We start from the raw sequence: 23,643 nt of genomic DNA, 5'->3' as shown, positions 1-23,643 counted from the left end.
CATCTCCAGTGACATGGTACAGTGGTGCAGTTTCCCTTAAGTGTTCACATGTATTTTTTAATTTGTATTGTACATTTACATAAAAATGTGACCCGACTTCTTCTTCTTCTTCTTCTTCTTCTTCTTAAGTAAATTCTATTTCTAGTTCTTAATTCTTCTAACTCGACACACAGTGTACATTTGATAATTTCTTGTAATGTTATTAGTATTAAATGAATAAAATTCAACAATCTTGACGTTATGATCCCAGTACAAATTACATGTGAAATAATTTCCTATAGTGGACAGAGATTAGACATTTTAAACAGGTCTTAACCACACTATTTATACACCTGCACTTAAATTGTAAATGTATGAATAAAAATAAATAAATAAATATATATTATACATTTCATATGATTCCTGCATGTTTAATAGACACAATGCTTGATGAATTACTCGCTTGTTTGTTTGTTTGTGTTTTAATTGAAACCCTACAGAGCCCTGGCACTAATTGCAGAGTTACCCACAATGCACTGCGGCGGTGGTTGGTGCTTTAGCTGAGCTCGAAAACAACAACAGCGTGATCTGATCTGAACAACAGCCGCCAAGCTGCTTTCTTTCTTTCACTCTTTTCTTTTTAAACACTTAAACGTGCACACTGATTATTTCCACAGCGATGGCCGCCTGACGGTTCGGTCCGGATTATACGGTTGCTATTTCTTGCCGTTTCTCCACACATTTGGCTGGGATTAAAGTGTTTATGTTTCCTTATGTTTGAGCGTCTTCCGGCGGCGGTGGTGGCGGCATTAGCGGTGCCATGAATAGCGGACTCCCGGTCTCGGCTGCTCCGCTCGGCGGTGTCGGAATACCGGGCGTCAAGGTGAAATTCTGCCGCTATTACGCGAAAGATAAGACTTGCTTTTATGGCGACGATTGTCAGTTTCTGCATGAGGATCCGACCGCGGCGAACGCTGTGCACGGCGGAGGAGGAGGAAGCAGCGGAAGCCCGGTGACTTTAGCCCTCGCCGGCGGGGCAGTGAGCACCGCGGCGGCGGCTGTAGCAGGGTATCAACTCGCTGGGAACGCAGTAGCGGCGTGTTCGAGTGGAGCTCCATCGGGTGTCTCCAAAAAGAGTGATGCCCTCGGGCCTGCAGGAGCGGCTCTGGACGGCCAGTTGTTGAGCAGTAAGTTTAAGCATTAAGGACACACACTGAGTGAGGCCTAATGACGCGCCATTCTGTAGTGTCGAGACCTGCCGGGCCTCAGCCGTGCCTCAGCCTGGCTGCTGTACAATCGAGGCCGGGGATTCATCTAGGCCTGTGTGCTGTCCTGACACAACAAAATCAAACGATATGAGGGAGCCGTATACTGCAGTTTACTTCTCAAACGAATGGTAGTGGTGTGTAAACATCCAGAGAACTGAATTTGTTTCTACATTAACTGTGTGTGTGTGCACGCGCGCACTCTCAAAAAAAAAAAAAACACGAAATCAAACTGCACGAGCTGTCATTGTTTCAGTGCAACGTTTTATTGCAAGCATGATTAAAAAACCGTGTGTTTGCCAATAGATCGTTTGTTCGTACATTTTTGGCTTTAGACTAACATTTTGTTCGACTTGATGACTTTTTACCGCGCAATCGAACAAAGTGTCAAAAACATCAGACATTTTGTGTGTTTGTAACCGTGTGACGGTCAAAGAGCCTTTTCCCATTCATTTGTTGCTGCAGCGTGTGTAAACCTGTCGCTCTTTTAACTAAAGGCCAAATATAAGTGTAATTATTACATTATTTCGAGTACATGGCGGTGTTTTGTTTTTAAGAATGAACGCGAAAGCTCAGCGCGTCAGTTGACTAAACTGCTGACGTCAGAGGCAAGCAGGCCGCTGATTGGCTGATGAATCGTTTGGCAGGTTTCGAGCTGTTGCTTCACCACTTTCTAACATGAGCACTCACTCTTCATATACAGTTATAAATAAGCTGATACTACTGATACATAATAAGCTGATACTCTGAACGGGAAACGTTTTTAATAGCATACTCTTTGCATAATGTACATATATATATATATATATGAGTGAGAGAGAGAGAGAGAGAGAGAGAGAGAGAGTATATGATCAGAATTAGAATCAGAATCAGGTTGATTTCCAGGTGCTGGAGGGTCTACATCATGTGCCGGAACTTGTGTTGGTGCATTATGCACACACTGTTATTACTACTTACTGTGCTCTTAACAAAGTAGGAACATGTTTCTGCATCTTCACATGGATGCTTTAGACACATGGGTGATTTGACACTTGCATGCATGCCTTGATTCTTTGTACAATGCAGAATTTGCACTTTTCAGGTTATTAAAAAAAATGCATCCTTTCCCCCCGAACACAACCTGAGCCAGCAGTCTGGTGCAGGTACGATCACAATGAATGTAGTTGTTTAGATTTTGACGTGTGTGTTGTTTCAGTCACAGGGATGGATGCTGGAGCGCTCAGTGATGCAAATCTGACCAACTCATATTTCAGCAGCAGCTTTATTGGAGTAAATGGGTTTGGAAGCCCAGCAGAGTCCAAATACTCAATGATGCAGGTGTGTATGCTGTATTTTATTTCTATATCCACAACCTTCTTTCAAAAATACTTGTACAGCCTTTGTCAATAGTTTGAAATATTATACATTTTTCTCATGCTTGATGTGTATATCTAAATCTGTACTGTAGTAATGTTAAGTTAAATGTTTTATAAACCCATCTGCCTTAACATAAAAACCACTGACTGGTGAAATGATTAACATTTGTTATAATGGCACCCGTCAAGGTGTGGAATACATTTAGAAGTATGTCAGCTTTCAGATTTTTAATTTGATATGATGGAAGCAGGAAAATGGGCAAGTGTACAAATCTAAACAACTTTGCCAAGGGCCAAATTGGTGATGGCTGGGTCAGTTCTTCAAAACAGCAGGCCTTGTGGAGGGTTCCCAGTATCCAATGGTTAGTGTGTACCAAAAATGGTTCAAGAAGAGATGCACTGTAGGAAGAAGGCAAGCTGGCAGGAGAAGTGGAATGCTCTGGGCAATATTCTGCTAAGAAACCAACTGTGGGTAACTGCCACCCACATCATACAAAAGGAGACTGTCGGCGGAACCACCTACTTTTACACCGATAACACCCCTGTGCATTATTGGTGATCTTACTTTGTCTGATGGAGCACCTGTAGAACATGTTGGACATTCAAATCAGATCCATCGAGGTCCCACCTCACAATTTAGAGCACTCGCTTCTGCTGGTAGAATCTTTGTGCTAGATACCGCAGCAAACATTTAGAGGTCTTGTAGAGTCCATACCTTGATAGGTCAGAACTGTTTTGGTGGCATAGCTTCATGTAAGTTGTGTGTTTTGTATAAATATGAGTATAGTTTGTGTACCAGCTTTTTTCATCTTTCATTTAGTTTAAAAAAAAGTTGATCAGAAAAGCATGGCACTGAAGTCTAAATGAAAAGCCAAATCATTTAGAATGTTATTCAGAATTCTATATTTCTTTATTAATCAGATTATTTCCCCCAATATGCTTCATTTCCGAGCTGAACATAAAATAATCTGGGGGGCAAAAAAACCCTGTGGTGATTTCACCCTTCACAAGCTCCTCGTTTTCCTGCACAGTGCTTATAATTTCCACCTGAAATCTTCTCCTGTTTTATTCAGCATCATAACCATCAGCATCAGCATGTCCAGCTGTCTGTAAAGGGGAAACACACACTGCAAGGCCGCACATCTCTGTCTGCTGAATTCTTTTTAAAGTATTAATTAGGGGAAGTTTGTCTTAAAATACACACAGATCAAAGTAAACAGATTTTTATTTATTTTATTTTTTTTGTTCGTTCTTGGAGTTATAGCAGGTTGTAAATCAGCAGGTTCAAATAGAAAATGTCTTGCACAACATGTTTCTATATGAAGATCAGTTTCAGGGTGTAACAACAACTCTGCTTCATCACACACCCTGTTCGTGGTTCCGTTCCTGTTGTATCACCTGTCATTGGACATTAAGTATGTTTAGTGATGAGCACAACATTTCATAAACACTCTGAGGAACACAAACATGTAGCTCGGTTAAAACGTGCTAATCTTGTGACGTGGGCTATAAGGTTAAGTAGTAAAAGTCAACAAAGTACTTTGTGAACACAAAACACTCACTCGGACCTCAGACTGATGCCTATTAACCGTGTGTGTTTGTGTTTAGAGGATGACCAGTAGCAGCAGCTCCCCGAGTCTCCTTAATGACGGTGCCAAGAATTTCAGCCACAGCGCTCATGGTGAGCTACAATCTGTTGCTTGCTGTTGGACTCTAACGCTGTTTACTGGCTTTGAAGCGTCTCTTACTGTGTGCTTTCTTTCTGCAGATCCTGTAAGTTCCCCCAATTCCTCGCTGTTTAGTGACTTTGGTGCTTTGGGTATAGCACAGAGGAGAAAGGTAAGCGCATTTAATACGATGGGCCTAAAACCTTGACTTTTTTTTTCTTACACTGTTGGAAATCACGACCCAAATATATTAATTTTTAATGCATTATTTAGTTTATATAGTTATGTGTCTTAAATTAGAGGGTTTAATCCTGAAAAAGCAAGTCTATAAATAGCTGCTTCAGTCTAATGAACACACAATTTTGAACTGGAGTTAAGGAAGGTGTTAAGAAGAAATGTACAACCTTGTACAACGTTCTTCGTACGTAGTAGAGATGAACACTTTAGCAAAAAGTCCTCTTTCTTTTTCATTTATTTAGTATATACCCAGTGTTCTCAATCCAGAGCCTGATATCTGACACCATTGTGTCACCACCTGATATTATCACCATTGTTTTAATTTATTAGTGAGAAATATTTTGTTTTTCATGCAGGCTCCTAACCCCGCTGCCACGGAGTTCATCCCTAAAGGAGCACCGCGCATGTCCGCCATCTCTCAGGCGGCCGTGCCGACATTCCCCTCACCGCTATTCTCACATCCTGGTCTGGGTGGCTCAGCTGCAGCAGGACTTGCGCCTGGTGAATCTCTCTCTCCCTCTTCCTCTCTCTCTCTCTCCCTCTCCCCCATCTCCTCGCAAGAACAATTCACATAGAATTTCTGAAAAGTCATCTTTGACACTTTTCCTCCACAGGTATGTCTTTGTCTGCTGGCTCATCTCCTCTCCACTCGCCCAAAATCACTCCCCATACCTCACCTGCGCCCCGGCGCCGTAGCCACACCCCTAACCCCAACCCAGCCAATTACATGGTGCCCACCACGGCTTCGGAGCAAGCAGCCGCCGCCCACATCATACAAAAGGAGACTGTCGGCGGAACCACCTACTTTTACACCGATAACACCCCTGCTCCCATGGCTGGAATGGTGCGGTCCAGGGTTTTGTCTCCCTAAAGCTCTGGTGTTGGTAACTAGCTAATTTTTGCACAGAAATAATTTCCCTGTTATCATTTTAGGTGTTTCCAACGTACCATCTCTACCCACAAACAGCGCCTCATGTGGCGTACATGCAGCCCAAAGCCAACGCTCCATCCTTCTTTATGGCTGACGAGCTCAGACAGGTATTCACCTCTTTGTTTTTCTTCGTTCTGTTACCTGTAGCAGAGCTTTTAATGCATTTGACGTGTCCATAAGCAGTAGACAAACCTGGAGAGAGTAACACTGGGTTTAAAACAATAACATGGATGTATTTTATTGTACATTCACTCTAGCAGCAGTCTAGTTTTGCATCAGAATTTATGATGATGATCGGTAAAGCCGTCTGATTTCAGGATTCACAAAAACACTACCGCAGCAAACCAGTTATTATTTTAATAACTACGTTACACACCCTCAATAAGGGCAACAGTTGCAATTTCACTTCCTTCCATCTTTTAGTTCACATCCAATTAACTACCCAAGGTTTATATTTCCCTGAATTTCATTAATATAAGCTGTTATTTTCATGTGGTGGTGATATTGTCAGTATTATAATATTGTCTCTGGGATTTCATCCCATCTAAGTCTATTATCTGTATAGAGTATGTGGAAAAGTGATTGTGATGATGATGATAAGCTCATCTCTGTAGCACAGGAGACATGTATTAATATAAAAATCAACCCACTGACCACATCCTAACTCCTCCTCACTCTCTCTTATTCCTCAGGAGTTGATTAACAGGCATTTGATAACGATGGCCCAAATTGATCAGTCTGAGAACCCAGGTAGGCAGGATGCGAGTGTGTGTTAGTGCTATGAACGTTGGCCTTTGTCTGTGTGGTTTATGTCTCTGTCTGAACTGTCTGTGGTCAGTGTGTCTGGATTCACCTGGTGTCTGAATGCAACCACATCTGCTGTCTGGCATGTCTAAAGAAACCAGAAACTGTGTGTCTGTGATAGAAGGGAATGTCTGCTTCCGTTTTGTTTGAGGTTTTTTTTTCTATTTTCTATTTTTCTATTTTCATTCTATTTATTAGGAGTCCCATCTGAGGTAGACAGCTACCACAGCCTCTTTCCCTTGGAGCCTCTTCTGCCCCCAAACCGCCTCCAGAAAACCAGCAACTTCAGTTACATCACTTCCTGTTATAAGGCAGTCAACAGCAAAGATGACCTTCCTTACTGTCTCAGGAGGATACATGGTGCGAAATGTGATTCGAACCACAAGATGTACATACTGTTGTGTGTAACTGAGCATTATGCTTGACATCATGCCTGAATGTTTGCAGGCTTCAGGCTGGTGAACACCAAGTGCATGGTGCTGGTTGACATGTGGAAGAAGATCCAGCATTCCAACGCCGTCACTCTCCGTGAAGTCTTTACCACCAAGGCTTTTGGAGATCACTGTAAGGATGTGTGCTAACTTCAGTTCCTAACTGTCCTGAACAGAGTTTCCTAAACACATCACAGCACAGAGATCATGGTTTAAGGGTAGATTCCTAAAACAGTGCTTGGAAGAATCATGTCATCGCCTTTTTTAATGACAATCATTTAAAATAAAATGTGTTATAGGTTTTTGTGGATATCAAGAACATGAATTCATTTGTAATGGCAAAATAAGTACATAACACACACACTAAACTGAATGGGAGTTCATTTAATTAGGTGTAAAATTGTTTGCTTTTAACTTGAGATAAATTCATGCTATATAGTTTGCCTTTTTGAAAAGTACATTTTTTTTTTATTTGTTTTTTTTTTTTTGGGATATTAACTCCTGTCCTCCAATCAGTTCACACACTGGCTAAGTATGTGATATGTGATAACATGCATGATTTTGAGCCACAGCATTTTTTATTGTACCCTCATACACGGAGGCCTGTGATTGGTCAGTGATGCTGCGACTGAAAAGTGCTTCTACATATTTGTTTTCCTGCGTTCACAGCGTTGGTGTTCTCTTACGACTTCCATGCCGGGGCTGAGACCATGTACAGCAGGCACTTCAACGACCCAACGGCTGACTCTTATTTCACCAAGAGGAAGTGGGGTGAGTTCTCGTTCCAAACGAGAAATGAAAAACAAACCTGTTGAAAAACAACCGCCAAAAATACCGATGATCTAATTACTTGTACTTTGAATAAGTAAGCAAACCTCAGATCATCTATTTATTATGTTTAGCTCAAACCACCGGAGTGAGTGGGTGAATCCACCCCCCACCCCCACACACATTTTTTCATTGGTTGTGTGGAAATTTCACAAGAACTGTGGGATTTTATATTCCTGCTCTAGCAGCTCCAGGGTATGAGCATGAACAAGAGTGTGGTGGTCTTTTGTCTGAGAGCTCTGTTTGTTCTGGTGTTTATGAAGACATACTATTCATGCATTATAGCATGTTCAGAGCACGCCTGCAGGTAGGTGTGTGTGTGTGTGTGTGTGTGTGTGTGCGCGCTTGTAATGCGTAAAGCAGGGAAAGAGGAAACGGTGGTTGAACAGTTCCTGTGCCATGTGGGGTCTGGTACCTGCGACAGTACTAGCGATGGGGGAAGCAGAACTCCAGTTTCTGCACGCTATTCATCGACCGTGCTGAAACGAGAGAGAGGAGAATGTGATTTGATAACAATAATTAACGCAAAACCTGCTCACTGTATACAAGCTGTGCAACCAGATCACACAAACTGTGCTTTGTTGATCATTTGCATGTTGCAGCCTGATAATTAATAAATGACTAACACATTGAGTCTCATCTGATTATCAGATGAACATTAGAAGGATTTATAGCTCAGCGAGGCTGAATTCTCAAACAGTTCCTTTTCTGACCGCAGTTACAGCTCTGTGCCGTGACATGGTGTGAATCATTTTCACATGAAGTTCAGTAGATTGCTTATGTGTGTGTCTGTGTGTGTGTGTGTAGGCCCTCACGAGCCTCCTCCTCCTCGGCAGCATGCTGGGCTGCTGCCCGAGTCTCTGATCTGGGCCTACATTGTGCAGCTGAGCTCGGCCCTGCGCACTATCCATACTGCTGGCCTGGCCTGCAGAGTCATGGACCCCAGCAAGATCCTTATCACTGGAAAGACTCGGTAAACACACACAACCATCGGGCACCTGGATCCATCTTTACACCGATTACATCGAAGCTTCAATTAGTACTGAAATAAATTCACCTTTCCTTAACCATTTAACTAAACGGCAGATTCATGTTTTCAAAACGAGGATACAGCTGTTTTATTTTTCTTTCTTTCTAAAAAGTTTCTGTTTTCTATTAAGTGTGAATAGTCTGGCTTTTACTCTGGCTTTATTTAGCAGAATAAATGAAGTCTAGCTATCTATCGGCTAAAAAAGTCTCAAACACTGCAGAGAAATAAGTATCATGCTTTTTCCAGCACACTTTGATCTAGCAGTTGTAAAAAAAAAAAAAAAAAACACGATTCTTTTTCATTAATTTCGAGTTACCAGTGAGTTTGGAAACTGGAGTAAAGTTTGTAAGCAGCTTTAAAAATATATATAATTTATGTCTGGTATATACATGTTTTTACAATCATTTTTTTTTCTTCTTTGAATTAAATGAATGTTCACTTTTCAGCTGGTATATTTAATAGTTTCCGCCCTTCAGCCAACCCTTTAAATACTATGATTAGGCCGATGACACCCCAAACATACTGGTTCAATGGAAATACTCCAGAAGTCCAGATGTTTCCAGTGTACTGTCGAGGGCTTTGCTTTAACAGCTGTTGCGTTCTTGTTTTGCGAAACCGCTTCTTTATTTAGTTTCTGCTCAGCTGGAGCATGAGCTTCATGTCCAGGTGTGTGGGTTTTGGGTTTTTATTTTTTTTTGCCTGTTTATATTGTGGTCCTGGTTTGCAGTTTGCTGGACACACATGCATACATATACATGCATAGAGACTCGTAACAGCTCATGCATAAATGCGGTTAGCGGAAAAAAGCACTAAGACGTGTTAGTTTGAGTACGAATGCAGAAGTTTTATTTCAGTTTAGTTTTCTGTTCCTGAAAAACCGCGATGGAGATGATTAATGTTTATGTAGTTCAGGTGTAACTAAGGTTAGACACACACACACACACACACACACACACAAAGTAAGACAAATGTAAATGACTTAAACCAATTTAAAAAGTTTATTATGGAGCTAAAAATTTGCTGAACATCTGAATGATTTTAAAATGCTGTACAATTTCACCTTTTTATGTTCTGTTAAATTTTCTTGGTTGATCAGGATTTTGGTCACTTGTAGAGTTTAACAGAATATCGGCAGAACTATTAGAAATGATGTCTGAACTTTTATTTATTTAAAGATTTTCTTGTTTCCTAGGTTACGGGTGAACTGTGTAGGTGTGTTTGATGTCTTAACATTTGACAACAGTCAGACTAACCACTTGGCCCTCATGCCCCAGTACCAGGTAAAAACCCAGCATGCACCAGTGCTGCAGAGAAGCTTTATTACTCACATGCTCTTTGAGATCTATTAAATGGAAATACCTTTTTTTTTTTAATCTATCCACCACGTCCATCTCTATCTCTTTCTCGGTCTGTGTTCCAGCAAGCAGATCTGATCTCTCTTGGGAAGGTGGTGTTGGCGCTGGCCTGCAACTCTCTAGCCGGCATTCAGAGAGAGAACCTGCAGAAAGCCATGGAGCTCGTGTCCATCAACTACTCATCCGACCTCAAGAACCTCATCCTGTGCGAAAGCCCTTTACCACGTAGCTCCACACACCCCCACACACCTTTTTCCATGGATTAACGTTTGCAATTACACGTCCACGGAAAGGCTGTGGAACATATGTGAGTGTGTCTGGAAGTGGAAGTGTGCAAACATTGTGTGAATTGTATGCGTGTGTGTTTCTTCACTCTGGGCTTCCAGATACCTGCTAACGGAGCAGAGTCGCCTGCGCAGCGTCAATGACATCATGCCCATGATCGGAGCCAGATTTTACACTCAACTGGACGCTTCACAGATGAGGAATGACGTCATTGAGGAAGATCTGGCCAAGGTATGAAAAAGAGACCACTGTGGGTTAGAGGTGAAGCTGTAGCTTTCTGACACAGGACCCAAGTCTTCAGGCTTTCAGCTTTAACCAGAACATGACAAGCTGCATTGTTTTTGTCTTATTAACTACTAGAGAAAGAAGAAAAAGAGGGTTGTGTAAGTGTGAGTGTGTGTGTATACACATGCCAAAAACTGAGGGGAGGTGTGATTTACAGAACAATATCAAGTGTGTGAAACTGAGTAACAAGGTGCCACTTTTAGCACCCACATTCACACGTGCTTTTTGTTTGTCTCATTCAGCTATATTTTATGCATTATATACAACTAACCAAGAAACCTGGAGAATTCTAACAAAAAACAAACACCAATCCAACAAATTACCGGCCATGAGTGAGTTTTTCTTTAATTGGTCCTTAATTAAATACATGAATGAATTGAACTGAGTTCATTTGTTTCCTGAGCGCAGCGTGGTTTATTGGTTCACACAGTTGAATTGCATCTTGCAGCTGTACCTCGCGTGCCTCGATTCCCGCCTCCGTCCTTGGTTCACAGGTTCTCCACATGCTTCAGAGTTTCTTATATATTACAAACCTGACCTAACTTCCCGAGCCTGTGCTCCTGAATGGTGTCGCACTTTGGCTGCGTTTAAAGAGTTACCAAAAACGGCATTCACAGCTTTCTCTTCCATTTTCTATGTTGTGAGTCAAAACCAGAGAGTGACTTTACACTGAGGAAGTCGCTGTCGTATCATTTGGGAGAATTGTCGCTTGTGGCAGTCAGGTCCTGATCTGAGTCATGTGTTTCTGTTCGATCACTAGTGACAATGTAGAAAAGCTGTGTGTATGGAGATGTTTCTAACTCACAGGTGATTTGCTTGTGTACATATTTTTATTCCATTGGAGGAAAACCGATCCTTTAGGTCTAACATGACCCGTTATCTAAAAACCTAGCACAACCCCCTTCCCCACTCAAACCTCTGTCTTTTCTATTCCCTTCACAGGAGGTGCAGAACGGCCGCTTGTTCCGCCTACTGGCCAAACTGGGAACCATCAACGAGAGACCAGAGTAAGTCCTGTATCTCTCTCTTTTTAGGAAGCATGATACAAAAGGATTCAAATTAGGTACCTGCACCAGATCTAATCCCCTTAGATGCCCTTATCCAGACCAGCCAAAATCCCATAACAGCCGAAATGATATAATTTGTCTCTGACATTTCTGCACTGTGTCAGAGATGTTTACATTTACAACATACAGATGTTAGAACATCTCTAATATGATCGGTCACAAACTTAATCCCTACATGATATAGACTCATATCTTAACATAAAGTAAAGGTTTATAATAGACCAGATTTAAAAAGCACCCCATTTTTATTAATCGACAACCAATCACAGTCTTTAAAACAGGTTAAGCCCCGCCTCCTCTCTAAGGTAAAAGATGTTGTATTTTCCTTGCTCAGAGTTGCTCTGTGATTGGTCCTGAGTCACTCTTAAGATAAGATTCCTAGTTAGAAATGTTTAAGCTAAATCAGGCGCTCTCTGAGATCATTCTTAGAATCTTTATGAAACGAGCCCTGGTGTCCCTGGAGTTTATGAAAATGGTTGCTTTTGGCTCTTGTGTACTGTTCTTGTGTCGTGGAAAACCGTCTTTGTTATGCTGCAGATTCCAGAAGGATCCGACGTGGTCAGAGACGGGGGATCGCTACCTGCTGAAGCTCTTCAGAGATCACCTGTTCCACCAGGTGACTGAAGCAGGCACGCCTTGGGTCGACCTGAGCCACATTGTGTCTTGTCTTAATAAAGTAAGCATTTTTTTTTTTAACGATATCTGTTCATTTCTCGTGAAGTATGTGTTACATGATTCTTCATGTGCTTGACAGCTGGATGCTGGAGTACCAGAGAAGATCAGCCTGGTGTCCCGGGATGAGAAGAGTGTTCTGGTGGTGACCTACTCTGACCTAAAACGCTGCTTTGACAGCACCTTCCAGGAACTGCTGGCTGCCTCCAATGGCTCGCTGTAGCGCCCCTCGCAGGCATGGGGTGGGACTGCCTGAATCGGAGCACATTGCACTACAGTGAACGAAGACGGGCACAGCGCGAACGGCCAGACCGGAGCCAGCTGGTTGCTCACCTCCAGTCAGATACACTGTCCTAAAAGGAAGTTGTACTTTTTTTTTCCTAAAGTGTATTTTTTTAGTTTTCCTAAACTCACAGCTGCTGAATTCTGAACATGTTGGTGGCTGTGATGAATTTTTTTAGACTTCGGGGAACAACAACAACATCATTGTCGAAAAACTTTAAGGACAATTACCTGCTTTTATTTTTTTTTGTTTTTATGTTGTCTTTTTTCCCATTGGAGGATGCACTAAGAATTTTAAGTTTTTTCTTTTTAAAAAAAAATAATGAAAATCATGTAGGTTGTGTACAGAGGGTGATACAAAAAAAGGACAAGGTTTCCAATGTGGAGAAAAGCGGTCTCCTCCTTAGGCACTGCGAGTCGGGACAGACCACTTGCCAAGGGCACAGAACCCAGACCACGTTTTGCCTCCGCTGTCATTTAGATGAGACAAACCAATGTGCTTGTAAGAGAGGGGGGCGTGTGGGGTTGGGTGGCCAAATCACTACTGACCACTGTTTGAATGTGAGGCTTGTGGTAGTGTGTGTGTGGTGTGTTCCCAGTGACCCTCATCCCCTCCACGCCCCACCCCCTCACCAGCTGGTGAATCAAAGTCACATGTGATGTGTAAAGAGAAGGTGGCTTCATTACTGCCCGGGTTCTCGCTCTCTGTCCATGTAACTTTGGTGGCACTGACAAAGGGGTGCTTACTCCTGTTGCTGTGTAAGACATTATCAGACTTATGCAACCTCCATTCTTTTTTTTTTTTTTTTTTAAATTAATTAATATTTTCTTGGATGCTTTTTGCAATGTGACATGAATCAACGATCGCGAGTATCAATTTTTTTTTTTTGTTTTGTTCGTTTGTTGTCTTTTTTGAATCAGGCTTTTTAGGTCTGGAAAGGAACCAAAGAACTGGACCACATTTACGAAGGGAACCAGTTCTGCCTCTGTGGAATGTCCTCTCAATATGCCCCCTTTCTGTGGAGCAACCATTTAGATTATGCTCACATCACACACGCTCTCTTTCTCTCTCCATTACCCCAACCTGCCTTGTTTTTTGTTATTTTAACCCCATCATTGTCTTGAGGCTGCTGATCATATTTTGGACTGAATCGATAGGTCTTATCTGATTTCCAATCGGTTCTTTTCTTTTTCACACCCAGCTCTTGTGTGATGATGTATGATGGGATGTTCGAACTCTCACTCTGACCCAACCCACTATTAAACCCTCTGGGAAGGATCATGAAAGGGTTGGGGCAGTTTGAGGTTTGTGTTTGAATGGTTAACACATTTCTCACCTCAAGATCTTGTGGCAGCATGCTGGAAAAGCAGGAAATCCATCAGCAACCCGGCAGGTGGAAGGGTGGGGGTGGGAGTCTGGTGAGGGCAGGGGTTTGGGGGCTTTGGTGTGTGTGCGTGGGCGGTTGTTTTTGCACTTGGAGCGGTTTTGGCATTCTCTCAGGACGACTCGACGAGAATTAAACCAATGATTGAATGTGTTTTGACCTGTCATTGGTTTCCTTTCCAATCATGAGTCGAGCTACAGGGAAAATGGTCCGACGTGAGCAGGTCTGGTTGAGCCACAGCAAACATGGATGGAGCATGTTAAACTGAACTGATGTGAGGATGCTGGGTTTCCAGTTACATTTTTTTTTTTTGTAGTTTTATTTCTTTAGCGGTGAATCTGGTGCCAAGCCTCTCTTTTTTTTCTCCTTGTTTTTTTAAAAAAAAAAACAAAAACAAAACAAAATACACACTTGAGTCCTTCCAGTTAATCCAGCCAACACACAGCTAATTCTCATCATCTCACATATGACCCTGTTCTCCAATGAACACACTCCAGACAAATGTGCTAACCCTTACACACACACACACACACACACAAAAGATCTTAGTACTTTTAATGCCCTATTGTGTTTCATTGTCTCACATTTTGCAATATTTGTGTGTACAACAGTATTTTAATAAAGAATACAAAACTTTACAAAGTTATCCACTGTATTTGTTGGTCATGTGACTTACTATGTAATGCTGATTTTAGTAGCAGATACTATTCATCTACTCTCCAGTTTATTCCATCCATCAGTACATACCACACACAACTCATACAAATATACAAGAAATTAGATTGTTTTACGAGCCTATACATAGTGTGTGGGGAAAAAATTATAGTTGTATTTTTCAGTGTATAATTTATAAAATATGCATGGTGTTCTGAGTATTCGCTCCCCTTTAACTTCTCTCCACATTTTTTAGTGTTTATAACTTGGAACTGAAGCTGACTTTGTTAAGCTTATAAAAACCCAACCCTCGCTTATCACCAAGCTTAGACAACAGTGATGAAGCATGGTGCTGGTAGCATCATGGTGAGTTTTGCTCCTTGGCCTTCATGAATTACAAATGATCTTTAACAGTCTCTGAGGCCTTCAAGAAAACGGTGGACTTGTTTTGAGATAATGTGATTGGGCTGTGTCTCAATCAACACTGAAAAGGCTGTCTAAATTGCAAAATCCTTCCAATAACACAATGCACCAAAAAGACCAGGGTGCACTGATGCTCACTATGTTCCTGTAGTGGAAATGATGTCATGTTTTCTGAAGCCTCTCATAGAAAAAATATAGTGTCTGAACCTGTGTACCTGAAATACTGATTTACAAACTAGGGAGCTGACTGAGACACGGCCTCTTTAATTTCTGGTCGTGCAATGTGACGTAAACGTGACTGTTTTCCCCTGAACTAAAATCTTATTCAATCACAGCTGTCTGGATTTTATTTATAAAATAGAAAGGGTTTAGAAAAGTTGCACTGGGGTGAATACTTCAGAAGGCAGCGTACAAAAAAGCATCTACATAAATCCTTACTGTATTAAAAAAAGCAGATCTAAGGTAATGAGTGTAAATAAATAAACGTGTTGTAGACATCCAGCATTAGTTTAGGCAACACAGATTTGTGAAATTGTGATGCTCTACAGTTCAGTGGTTTTAGCTGCTCTGTGAATAGAAAATGAATCACAATTTGAATTTATTTCTCTTCTCGAATTCTCGTTCCTTTAAATCACACTTCCTTGTGTCTTCCTTTTTTGTAGCATCTCCTACTACAAATGTACTTAGCATGAGGTTGGCATGTGAGGAGTTACGAGGAGTCCAAAAAGCATTGATCAAGATTATTGAGAAGATTCAAGTGTAAAAATATGTAAAGAAATCGCTGCAGAAGCAGTTTGGTTCCTGCTTGGAGCTTTAAAGGTGTTTTTTTTTCTTTGGTAAAATATTAGGAAATAACAAAAAGGCAAAGTAAAATGAGGAATAAAATGATTATTGATTTTAAAAGGGAAACAAATTACTTAAAAGGCTTAAATAAGTTGGTGTTTAATTTTGTGTGCAGATTTCTGTGTAGAAAAAGCGATGTTACTGTTGATATATTCATATTTTTAAAAGTGTTATTTCAATGCTTTCTATTTTGAAATTATTTTAATAATCTGTATTTTAAATAACTGAAATCTCGATTCAGTTAAATTCATTCATTCATTCATTCATCTTCTACCGCTTATCCGAACTACCTCGGGTCACGGGGAGCCTGTGCCTATCTCAGGCGCAATCTGGCATCAAGGCAGGATACACCCTGGACGGAGTGCCAACCCATCGCAGGGCACACACACACACACACATTCACTCACTACGGACAATTTTCCAGATATGCCAATCAACCTACCATGCATGTCTTTGGACTGGGGGAGGAAACCGGAGTACCCAGAGGAAACCCCCGAGGCATGGGGAGAACATGCAAACTCCACACACACAAGGTGGAGGCGGGAATCGAACCCCCAACCCTGGAGGTGTGAGGCGAACGTGCTAACCACTAAGCCACTGTGCCCCCGATTCAGTTAAATAACTGATTAAAAAATAATAATAATATAAAACTTTTTGAGATAAAAGATTTAGGATTTAAACCCTTAGATTTAAGCACACTTAATTAGCAAAGATGTCCAGCCTTTCTGGAAACTTCTAACAATTCATAATCCATTTCTTTTTAAATTAGAAGAGCTATTTAATAGGCCTGCTTAAAAAAATCCTAATTACCTATATATGTTTATGAATAATAATAATAATATTTATAAGGATGAATGTGCTAAATGCAGATATTAGAATAATTGTTAAATTGTTTAAAGCTAACGAGTCCTCGAGTCACCTTTTTTGTCAAGTTATACACTCACTAATTGAAGAGTTAGTCAATTAAGGAGTGTGTTAAAGAGAAGGGCAGAGCAGAGCGGTGTTGTAATCAGGAGGAGACGTACTACACGGGACACCGGTGTCATCATTTTCCCCCCGGCCACAGGGGGCGCTGCTTACACAGCGGAGGGCTGAAGTGGGGGACATTCTCTCCTGGTGCTGGCTTTTCATGAAGAACCTGCAAAAAGGAGTGAAGTCTTTATTGTTATCTCTTAAGGCCTGACATCACATATCACAGAAAATATCACAGACACTCCAAACTACTTCCTACGAGTAAAAACACATACGTTCTGACTTTCTCTGAGAGCCGTAGTCATGTTCCAGACGTGGATCTGAGTCATTTCACGCTCAGTTCTGAATTTTGCTAGCTAACATCAAAAAGACATCAAAGCGGAAATTTTCCTTCATGGGGGGCACGGTGGCTTAGTGGTTAGCACGTTCGCCTCACACCTCCAGGGTTGGGGGTTCGATTCCCGCCTCCTCCTTGTGTGTGTGGAGTTTGCATGTTCTCCCCGTGCCTCGGGGGTTTCCTCCGGGTACTCCGGTTTCCTCCCCCGGTCCAAAGACATGCATGGTAGGTTGATTGGCATCTCTGGAAAATTGTCTGTAGTGTGTGAGAGTGTGTGTGTGTGCGTGTGTGTGTGTGTGTGTGTGTGTTCCCTGCGATGGGTTGGCACTCCGTCCAGGGTGTATCCTGCCTTGATGCCCGATGACACCTGAGATAGGCACAGGCTCCCCGTGACCCGAGGTAGTTCGGATAAGCGGTAGAAGATGAATGAATGAAATTTTCCTTCATCATTTTACATAAATATATATCCAGAAGCAGAAAAACATCAGATCACCAAATTGAAAACAAGAAAAATAAATAAATAAGAAAGATAGAAAGCCCACTGGACCGGCGTATCCAACCCGCCGCTCTCACCTGGTTATCTTCTTGCTCTTGAACTTGTCAGTCCATTTCATCTGGATGAACTCTTCAGATGGGAGAACCATGCCACTGTCAGACTGGGAATCCTGCAACACATTATTATTACTTCACAAAATCTTCAGGAAAAAAAACAGAAGGTGTAAATTAATGTAATACTAATAAACACGTGTGTATAATTTGCGACGCGTACATCCTGGACTTCTCTGTTCAGATCCTCTTCAAATGTCGTAATAGCATCGATTCTTGTGTTGATGTAACTGGAAAAGACGAGAGAAAGTTATTTGATGCAGCAAAATTCCCTGACTGTGTATGCAGTCATGTGTGTGTCTCTCATGTGGGTTTGTATTTGCTGTTCTGTTCCCATCTGAGGTGATTAATAACCTTTTATGCTCATAATGTTTAATGCTGAATTCTCTAATCCGATTTTTGTCAGAAGGTGTTGATTAATTATCCCCATCAACACCTCTAACATTCCCTAATACTTAAATGTGGCTATAAACGGTGAAAGAGTATTTAACGAATAAACAATTATACACATTGTCAGATTGCTGGGAAATGATCGACTTCATGGCCTGAAGAACTTCAGGACACGTCGCTCTATTTAGTTTTTTTTGGTCTTGGTGGAACATTTACCTCGGGGTTCCTTGGTGTACATCTCTGTAATCCAGATGCTCAGATCCACTGCTCTCTCCTGACAATAACGTGTTCAATGGGATGTAATCCTTCCCCTCCTTGAAGCCAGAAAGAATTCATTAATACACCTGAGCTGGTAATAATATCTGTATGAAGTTCAGATTGAATACCTGTTGCACCCGGGCCTGGAGAAGGTCTCCCAGTGTTCCCACCAGCTCGCTGAAGCTGGGTCTGTCTGATGGGTTTCTCTCCCAGCACGCCAGCATGGTGGTGTAGCTGCAAAAGAGCTTCATTGTTATCTCATCTCTTTGTGCAAGGGCTGTGAGAGATAATCAGTTCATTTCTAACGTCATGGTTATGCTCTACAGGAATAGATGCTTGTCTTAGGACAAAAATAAATTCCTTTTTTTTCAGCATGTTAAGGTTTATCAAGAAGGTACATAAAGCACAAGGAAATCTGAAACTGTGTGATTTCTGATTTTTATACCAAAAACTGTTATATTAGGTATTTTGCCATTTCATAGTTCAAATCTGACTGGCCAGTTGCTGGTTTCTATGGTAACAGCTTGTTGTATGGTGTATAAATTACATAGTCTGTGTTTAATAAGAAACAGATATGATACGGTGAACATCTATAAGTTTTCTTGGCAGATTTATTTAACATATTTTATGGATTTATTACAACTACAAACAGATAAACAACGAGAATCCACTCTGGGGTTATTTATATCAGCAACCGCTCATCGTGGATTATATTTCCTTACCCCACATACCCCAGAAGGTGGCTTTCATTGCTAGTGAGTTAAATCGCTAATAACAGAATGTTTTTTCGAATGTCTTGTCTACTCACAGTTCAGGGGTGCCGTACTCTGGGGCACGCATCCGAGTTCCCTGTTTCAGTCTGTGGCAAAACTCCTCGTCAATGTTGAGTCCTGGATACGGGGAAGCCCCTGAACACCACGCACACAAGATACCCAAGTGAGCTTGTGTAAGAGGACAAGATGTGCTGTTTTACACATCATACTGCTAATCTTTAGACACTTTAGATCTTCTAACACCAGGATGAGTGATGTGCTATAATAAAAACTAATTTAATGCTTTAATTAAGACTCAGCTGTACCAAGTGAGAAGATTTCCCAGAGCAGAACACCAAAAGACCACACATCACTCTGAGTGGTGAAGACCTTGTCGAAGATCGATTCTGGAGACATCCACTTCAGCGGTAAGCGAGCCTGTGAAGAAAACATTATGTGTTAGCTTCTGGTCTGTAGACAGTAATCATGAGGTCGATGCAAGGATTATGGATGCACTCACATCTCCCTTGCGCACGTAATCAGGATCTTTGTAAAGGTCTCGAGCCAGCCCAAAGTCACAGATCTTCACCACGCTGTTTTCAGACAGAAGGATGTTGCGAGCAGCGAGGTCTCTGTGTATACACTGACACACAGTTTAAAACACACAAATGTATAAGGGGCGAGTCCATAAATTACGTTCAGTCAAGTGTAAAAGCATTTGTCTCTTGAGGGCTGATCTGTGGTCCAACTAAATTAAGAGAGAGAGAGAGAGAGAGAGAGAGAGAGAGAGAGAGAGAGAGAGAGAGAGAGAGAGAGAGAGAGAGAGAAATAGAGAGGGAGAGAGGGAACGAGAGAGAGAGAGAGAGAGAGAGAGAGAAATAGAGAGAGAGAGAGAGGGAACGAGAGAGAGAGAGAGAGAGAGAGAGAGAGAGAGAGAGAGAAATAGAGAGGGAGAGAGAGGGAACGAGAGAGAGAGAGAGAGAGAGAGAGAGAGAGAGAGAGAGAGAGAGAGAGAGAGAGAGAGAGAGAGAGAGAGAGAGAAATAGAGAGGGAGAGAGAGGGAAAGAGAGAGAGAGAGAAAGAGATAAATAGAGAGGGAGAGAGAAGGAAAGAGAGAGAGAGAAAGAGAGAAATAGAGAGGGGGAGAGAGAGGGAAAGAGAGAGAGAGAGAGAGAGAGAGAGAGAGAGAGAGAGAGAGAGAAATTTATCTCTGACTGTCATCAACTAATTATTTCAAATACTCTAGTTGAGTTGGTTACCGACCCTCAAGATACGAAGGTCATACAAACTAAAGACTTAACTCTTCATCCTACACTTAAACAATAATAAAAACCACTCATGTACTGTTTTTGTTGCTCTCTAACAGACTTTTAGCCTGAGAGTTCTCTTATACACTGACATTCTCATACTACCATGAGGAGACACTTGCATAAAAAAATGCCTCAACTGTAACTTACATTTTTGCTTATTAATTTGTCTGCATTAAAACAAACTAATGATGATGCTCATGATGATGCACCAGAATCAATCAAGTGTAAAACAAATATTTCATCTAAACACACACAGGCACTCTTGTACCTTGCGTGAGGTGAGGAACTCCATGCCTCTGGCCACCTGAAAGCTGTATGAGATCAGGTCCTCTAGGTGTAAAGGAGTGTTCGAGCACAAGACAGAACCTGAAAGAGACATGAGACAGAAATGAAGCGCTAAAGTATCCTGCGCTGGTGGAATAAACACAGACAGTTTTTCATGAACAAATGAATAAATGTAAAAGGAAAATCTTCACCCTTGTCTTCCTCGTTTTCCTCTCTTCTCTCACCCTCTAACTCAGAGCTGACTTTCTGACCCTCCACATGGCTCTTAAACTCGTCCTGATGTCTGCTTTCCTCTTCTCCTGTCACCTGAGATGGACCAGCAGAGCATCAGGAAGAAAATATGGCACCTGATATGAATGGAACTGTTGATTTATTATTATTATTATTATTATTATTATTCTTATTATTATTATTATTATTATTATTATTATTCTTATTATTATTATTATTCTTATTATTATTATTATTATTATTATTACTATTTATTAATTAATTAATATTTTTTATTAATTTGTTTATTTTTTGTTATTATTATTATTATTATTATTATTATTATTATTATTATTATTATTATTATTGGGGGCATGGTGGTTTAGTGGTTAGCACGTTCGCCTCACACCTCCAGGGTCGGGGTTCGATTCCCGCCTCCGCCTTGTGTGTGTGGAGTTTGCATGTTCTCCCCGTGCTTCGGGGGTTTCCTCCGGGTACTCCGGTTTCCTCCCCCGGTCCAAAGACATGCATGGTAGGTTGAATGGCATCTCTGGAAAATTGTCCGTAGTGTGTGATTGCGTGAGTGAATGAGAGTTTGTGTGTGCCCTGTGATGGGTTGGCACTCCGTCCAGGGTGTATCCTGCCTTGATGCCCGATGACGCCTGAGATAGGCACAGGCTCCCCGTGACCCGAGATAGTTTGGATAAGCGGTAGAAGATGAATGAATGAATGAATTATTATTATTATTATTATTAGCTGATTGTGATTATATAGCTCAGTGCTAACACACTAAACATATATTTTTTAGCATGTCTGTATAAATCTTATTACGAGAGCATTATGTTTATCGCTAAATAAACTCCATAGCTTTGATCAAATCACATCCCTGAGCAGAGAAGAAGTAATCATTGTACCTGAAAACATTTACACAGAACCCACAGGCTTATCTGACCTAGTTAACATTAGCACTGACTGTTATGATAATGCTGTTTATTTTATGTTCATATGCAAGCTTTTTATCTTATTTAAATCTTAAAAGTGCAAGTGTTGAGGAATGAATAAATGATATGAGTAAACTGTGTGGGGTGTAAGAGAGAGAGGCCTCTTCTCGGGGACTGTCAGTAAACAAGTTTAAACCAGACCAGAAGTGAAAAACTGTCAGCCTGGAAATTGAGTTTGTGGTAAACAGAAAGCGAGGCTTTTTTTAAGAAGGAAATGAGAACAGGACACTGAAAAAAAAACTTTTGTGAAAACTTAAAATGCAGTCGTACACAGCGGAGTCTTATCAGGCTGCCTGCAAAGACATAACAATGCACAGAACAGCAAAATCCAGCAGGTGACCCAGACAATGTTGAACAAAAACAAAGAGAAACATCTGAACAGGACACTGTGTATGTGAGTAAAGACTAGTGTGCGTATGTATGTATGTGTGTGTATGTGTGTGTGTACTGTATGCGCATGTGTGTGTATGTATATGTGTGCATGTGTGTGTGTATGTGGTTGTATGTGTGTGTGTATGTGTGTACATGTGTGTGTGTGTGTATATGTGCATGTGTGTGTGTGTGTATAGGACCAACCCTGTTGAGCATGAACACATCTCTCTTGCTCCGTAGGTATGAGGACAGGTTTCCGTACTTGCAGTATTCCACTATGACCATAAGAGGCCCTGAGGATGATGATGATGATGATGATGATGATGATGATGATGATGATGATGATGATGAACATTACGATTTATTTCGATTACAAAGTTTCATTAATGTTCATTAATAAAATAATAACTAATTACAAAAAGCTTAGATTTGTTGGTGTTGCTACTGGACATTATTTTATTTATTTTGTCCTTTCACATCTAACACATGAGGCAGAAGAAGAAGACACCTCCTGGTCTTGTGCAGGCTCCCAGGAGATTCACTACATTCAGGTGATGTCCAATATGGTTGAGGATTTTCAGCTCTGTCATTAGCGCCTTGTGCTCGCTTGGCGTGGCGCCCTCTGTTGGGGAAGCAAAGAATTTCATGTCTCATGACCTTCATCAGGTCTTCAGTAATATGTTATACACAAAGTGTCTGAAACCTTTGAGCATCTTCACAGCCACTGTGGTGCAGCCGGTTGAGTTGGCAATGCCGAAGGCAGACGCCTGCATCACTTTGCCAAATGCTCCTCGTCCAAGTGGCTTTTCTGTTGGAAGAGAAAGTGTGTATCATCATCAAACTCATCACATACTAAACCCGACCACAGACACAAGCACGTACCGAGCTGAAGACGCTCCTGTGGGAACTCCCACTTTTCAGCGTCATACTGCAGCCTATCACAGTGCTCATCGAGAGGCCCCTCCCCCTGGTGCAGGATGATTGGCAGGTATTCTGTCTTACTGTTTGATGAGTTTGGCTGAGACACAATATTTGTCATTAAGCATGAATGAACTATTCTAGCAAACATTTATGCTGTATATTAATAAAAACATATATATTTCAGAATGAACAAAATAATCCTTTAAATATCTTTTTTTCACCAGACACATTTCACTATATGTCATACTGTGCATGTTTATGTATGTGACAAATAAAATCTGAATTTAAAAGTCTACATTTTACATTTTCTTTATGTTTTCAATAAATTTGTCAAAATGGGTCAAACACATTCAGGCAAAATACATACTGAGTAGATCTAAAAGATATCTGAAGTCCAGAATACAAAAAGAAATTCTATATTTAACAAAATCGTCTCTGCACTACGCTACAA

The 23,643-nt window shown here is 41.2% G+C and overlaps 2 protein-coding genes across 4 annotated transcripts in view; one reads left to right on the top strand and one right to left on the bottom strand.

Moving 5' to 3' along the window:
- Positions 1–544: 544 nt before the first annotated feature.
- On the top strand, positions 545–14,504 carry pan3 (poly(A) specific ribonuclease subunit PAN3). Of its 2 annotated transcripts, XM_060861294.1 has the most exons (18): positions 546–1,166; positions 2,440–2,561; positions 4,208–4,280; positions 4,368–4,438; positions 4,860–5,004; positions 5,118–5,347; positions 5,437–5,541; positions 6,127–6,184; positions 6,437–6,598; positions 6,686–6,802; positions 7,339–7,440; positions 8,305–8,470; positions 9,720–9,807; positions 9,948–10,087; positions 10,269–10,398; positions 11,395–11,459; positions 12,057–12,195; positions 12,274–14,504. In XM_060861294.1, the coding sequence occupies exons 1-18, from the start codon at positions 800–802 to the stop codon at positions 12,412–12,414; spliced, it is 2,421 nt and encodes an 806-aa protein (XP_060717277.1). In that variant the 5' UTR covers positions 546–799; the 3' UTR covers positions 12,415–14,504. The 2 variants fall into 2 exon arrangements, with proteins under 2 accessions (XP_060717278.1, XP_060717277.1); XM_060861295.1 differs by lacking the exons at positions 11,395–11,459; positions 12,057–12,195; positions 12,274–14,504 and having other exon boundaries at positions 545–1,166; positions 9,948–10,107; positions 10,269–10,399.
- Positions 14,397–23,643, bottom strand: part of flt1 (fms related receptor tyrosine kinase 1) — a 26,180-nt gene continuing 16,933 nt past the window's right edge. For both annotated transcript variants that reach the window (XM_060861290.1, XM_060861291.1), the window contains exons 17-30: positions 23,154–23,289; positions 22,975–23,079; positions 22,780–22,893; positions 22,476–22,564; positions 20,880–20,994; positions 20,672–20,769; positions 19,614–19,736; positions 19,420–19,531; positions 19,150–19,249; positions 18,470–18,575; positions 18,300–18,397; positions 17,857–17,923; positions 17,661–17,752; positions 14,397–16,916 (exon numbers count right to left, since the gene is read on the bottom strand). In XM_060861290.1, coding sequence (XP_060717273.1) covers positions 16,754–16,916; positions 17,661–17,752; positions 17,857–17,923; positions 18,300–18,397; positions 18,470–18,575; positions 19,150–19,249; positions 19,420–19,531; positions 19,614–19,736; positions 20,672–20,769; positions 20,880–20,994; positions 22,476–22,564; positions 22,780–22,893; positions 22,975–23,079; positions 23,154–23,289 — 1,518 coding nt within the window. In that variant the 3' untranslated portion in view covers positions 14,397–16,753. The remainder of the gene's footprint in view (positions 16,917–17,660; positions 17,753–17,856; positions 17,924–18,299; positions 18,398–18,469; positions 18,576–19,149; positions 19,250–19,419; positions 19,532–19,613; positions 19,737–20,671; positions 20,770–20,879; positions 20,995–22,475; positions 22,565–22,779; positions 22,894–22,974; positions 23,080–23,153; positions 23,290–23,643) is intronic.

This window comes from Tachysurus vachellii, chromosome 25 (assembly GCF_030014155.1).
Source record: "Tachysurus vachellii isolate PV-2020 chromosome 25, HZAU_Pvac_v1, whole genome shotgun sequence".
Lineage (NCBI taxonomy): Eukaryota > Metazoa > Chordata > Actinopteri > Siluriformes > Bagridae > Tachysurus > Tachysurus vachellii.
The sequence above is the reverse complement of the archived record's forward strand: the minus strand, read 5'-3'. Positions and strand labels throughout refer to the sequence as shown.

Excerpts from the sequence above, each read along its gene's own strand:
- pan3 (XM_060861294.1), top strand. The coding sequence starts at position 800 with ATGAATAGCGGACTCCCGGTCTCGGCTGCTCCGCTCGGCGGTGTCGGA. Across the intron at positions 5,348-5,436 it reads CTGCTCCCATGGCTGGAATG|GTGTTTCCAACGTACCATCT; the intron begins GTGCGGTCCAGG and ends TTATCATTTTAG. Across the intron at positions 7,441-8,304 it reads TTTCACCAAGAGGAAGTGGG|GCCCTCACGAGCCTCCTCCT; the intron begins GTGAGTTCTCGT and ends GTGTGTGTGTAG.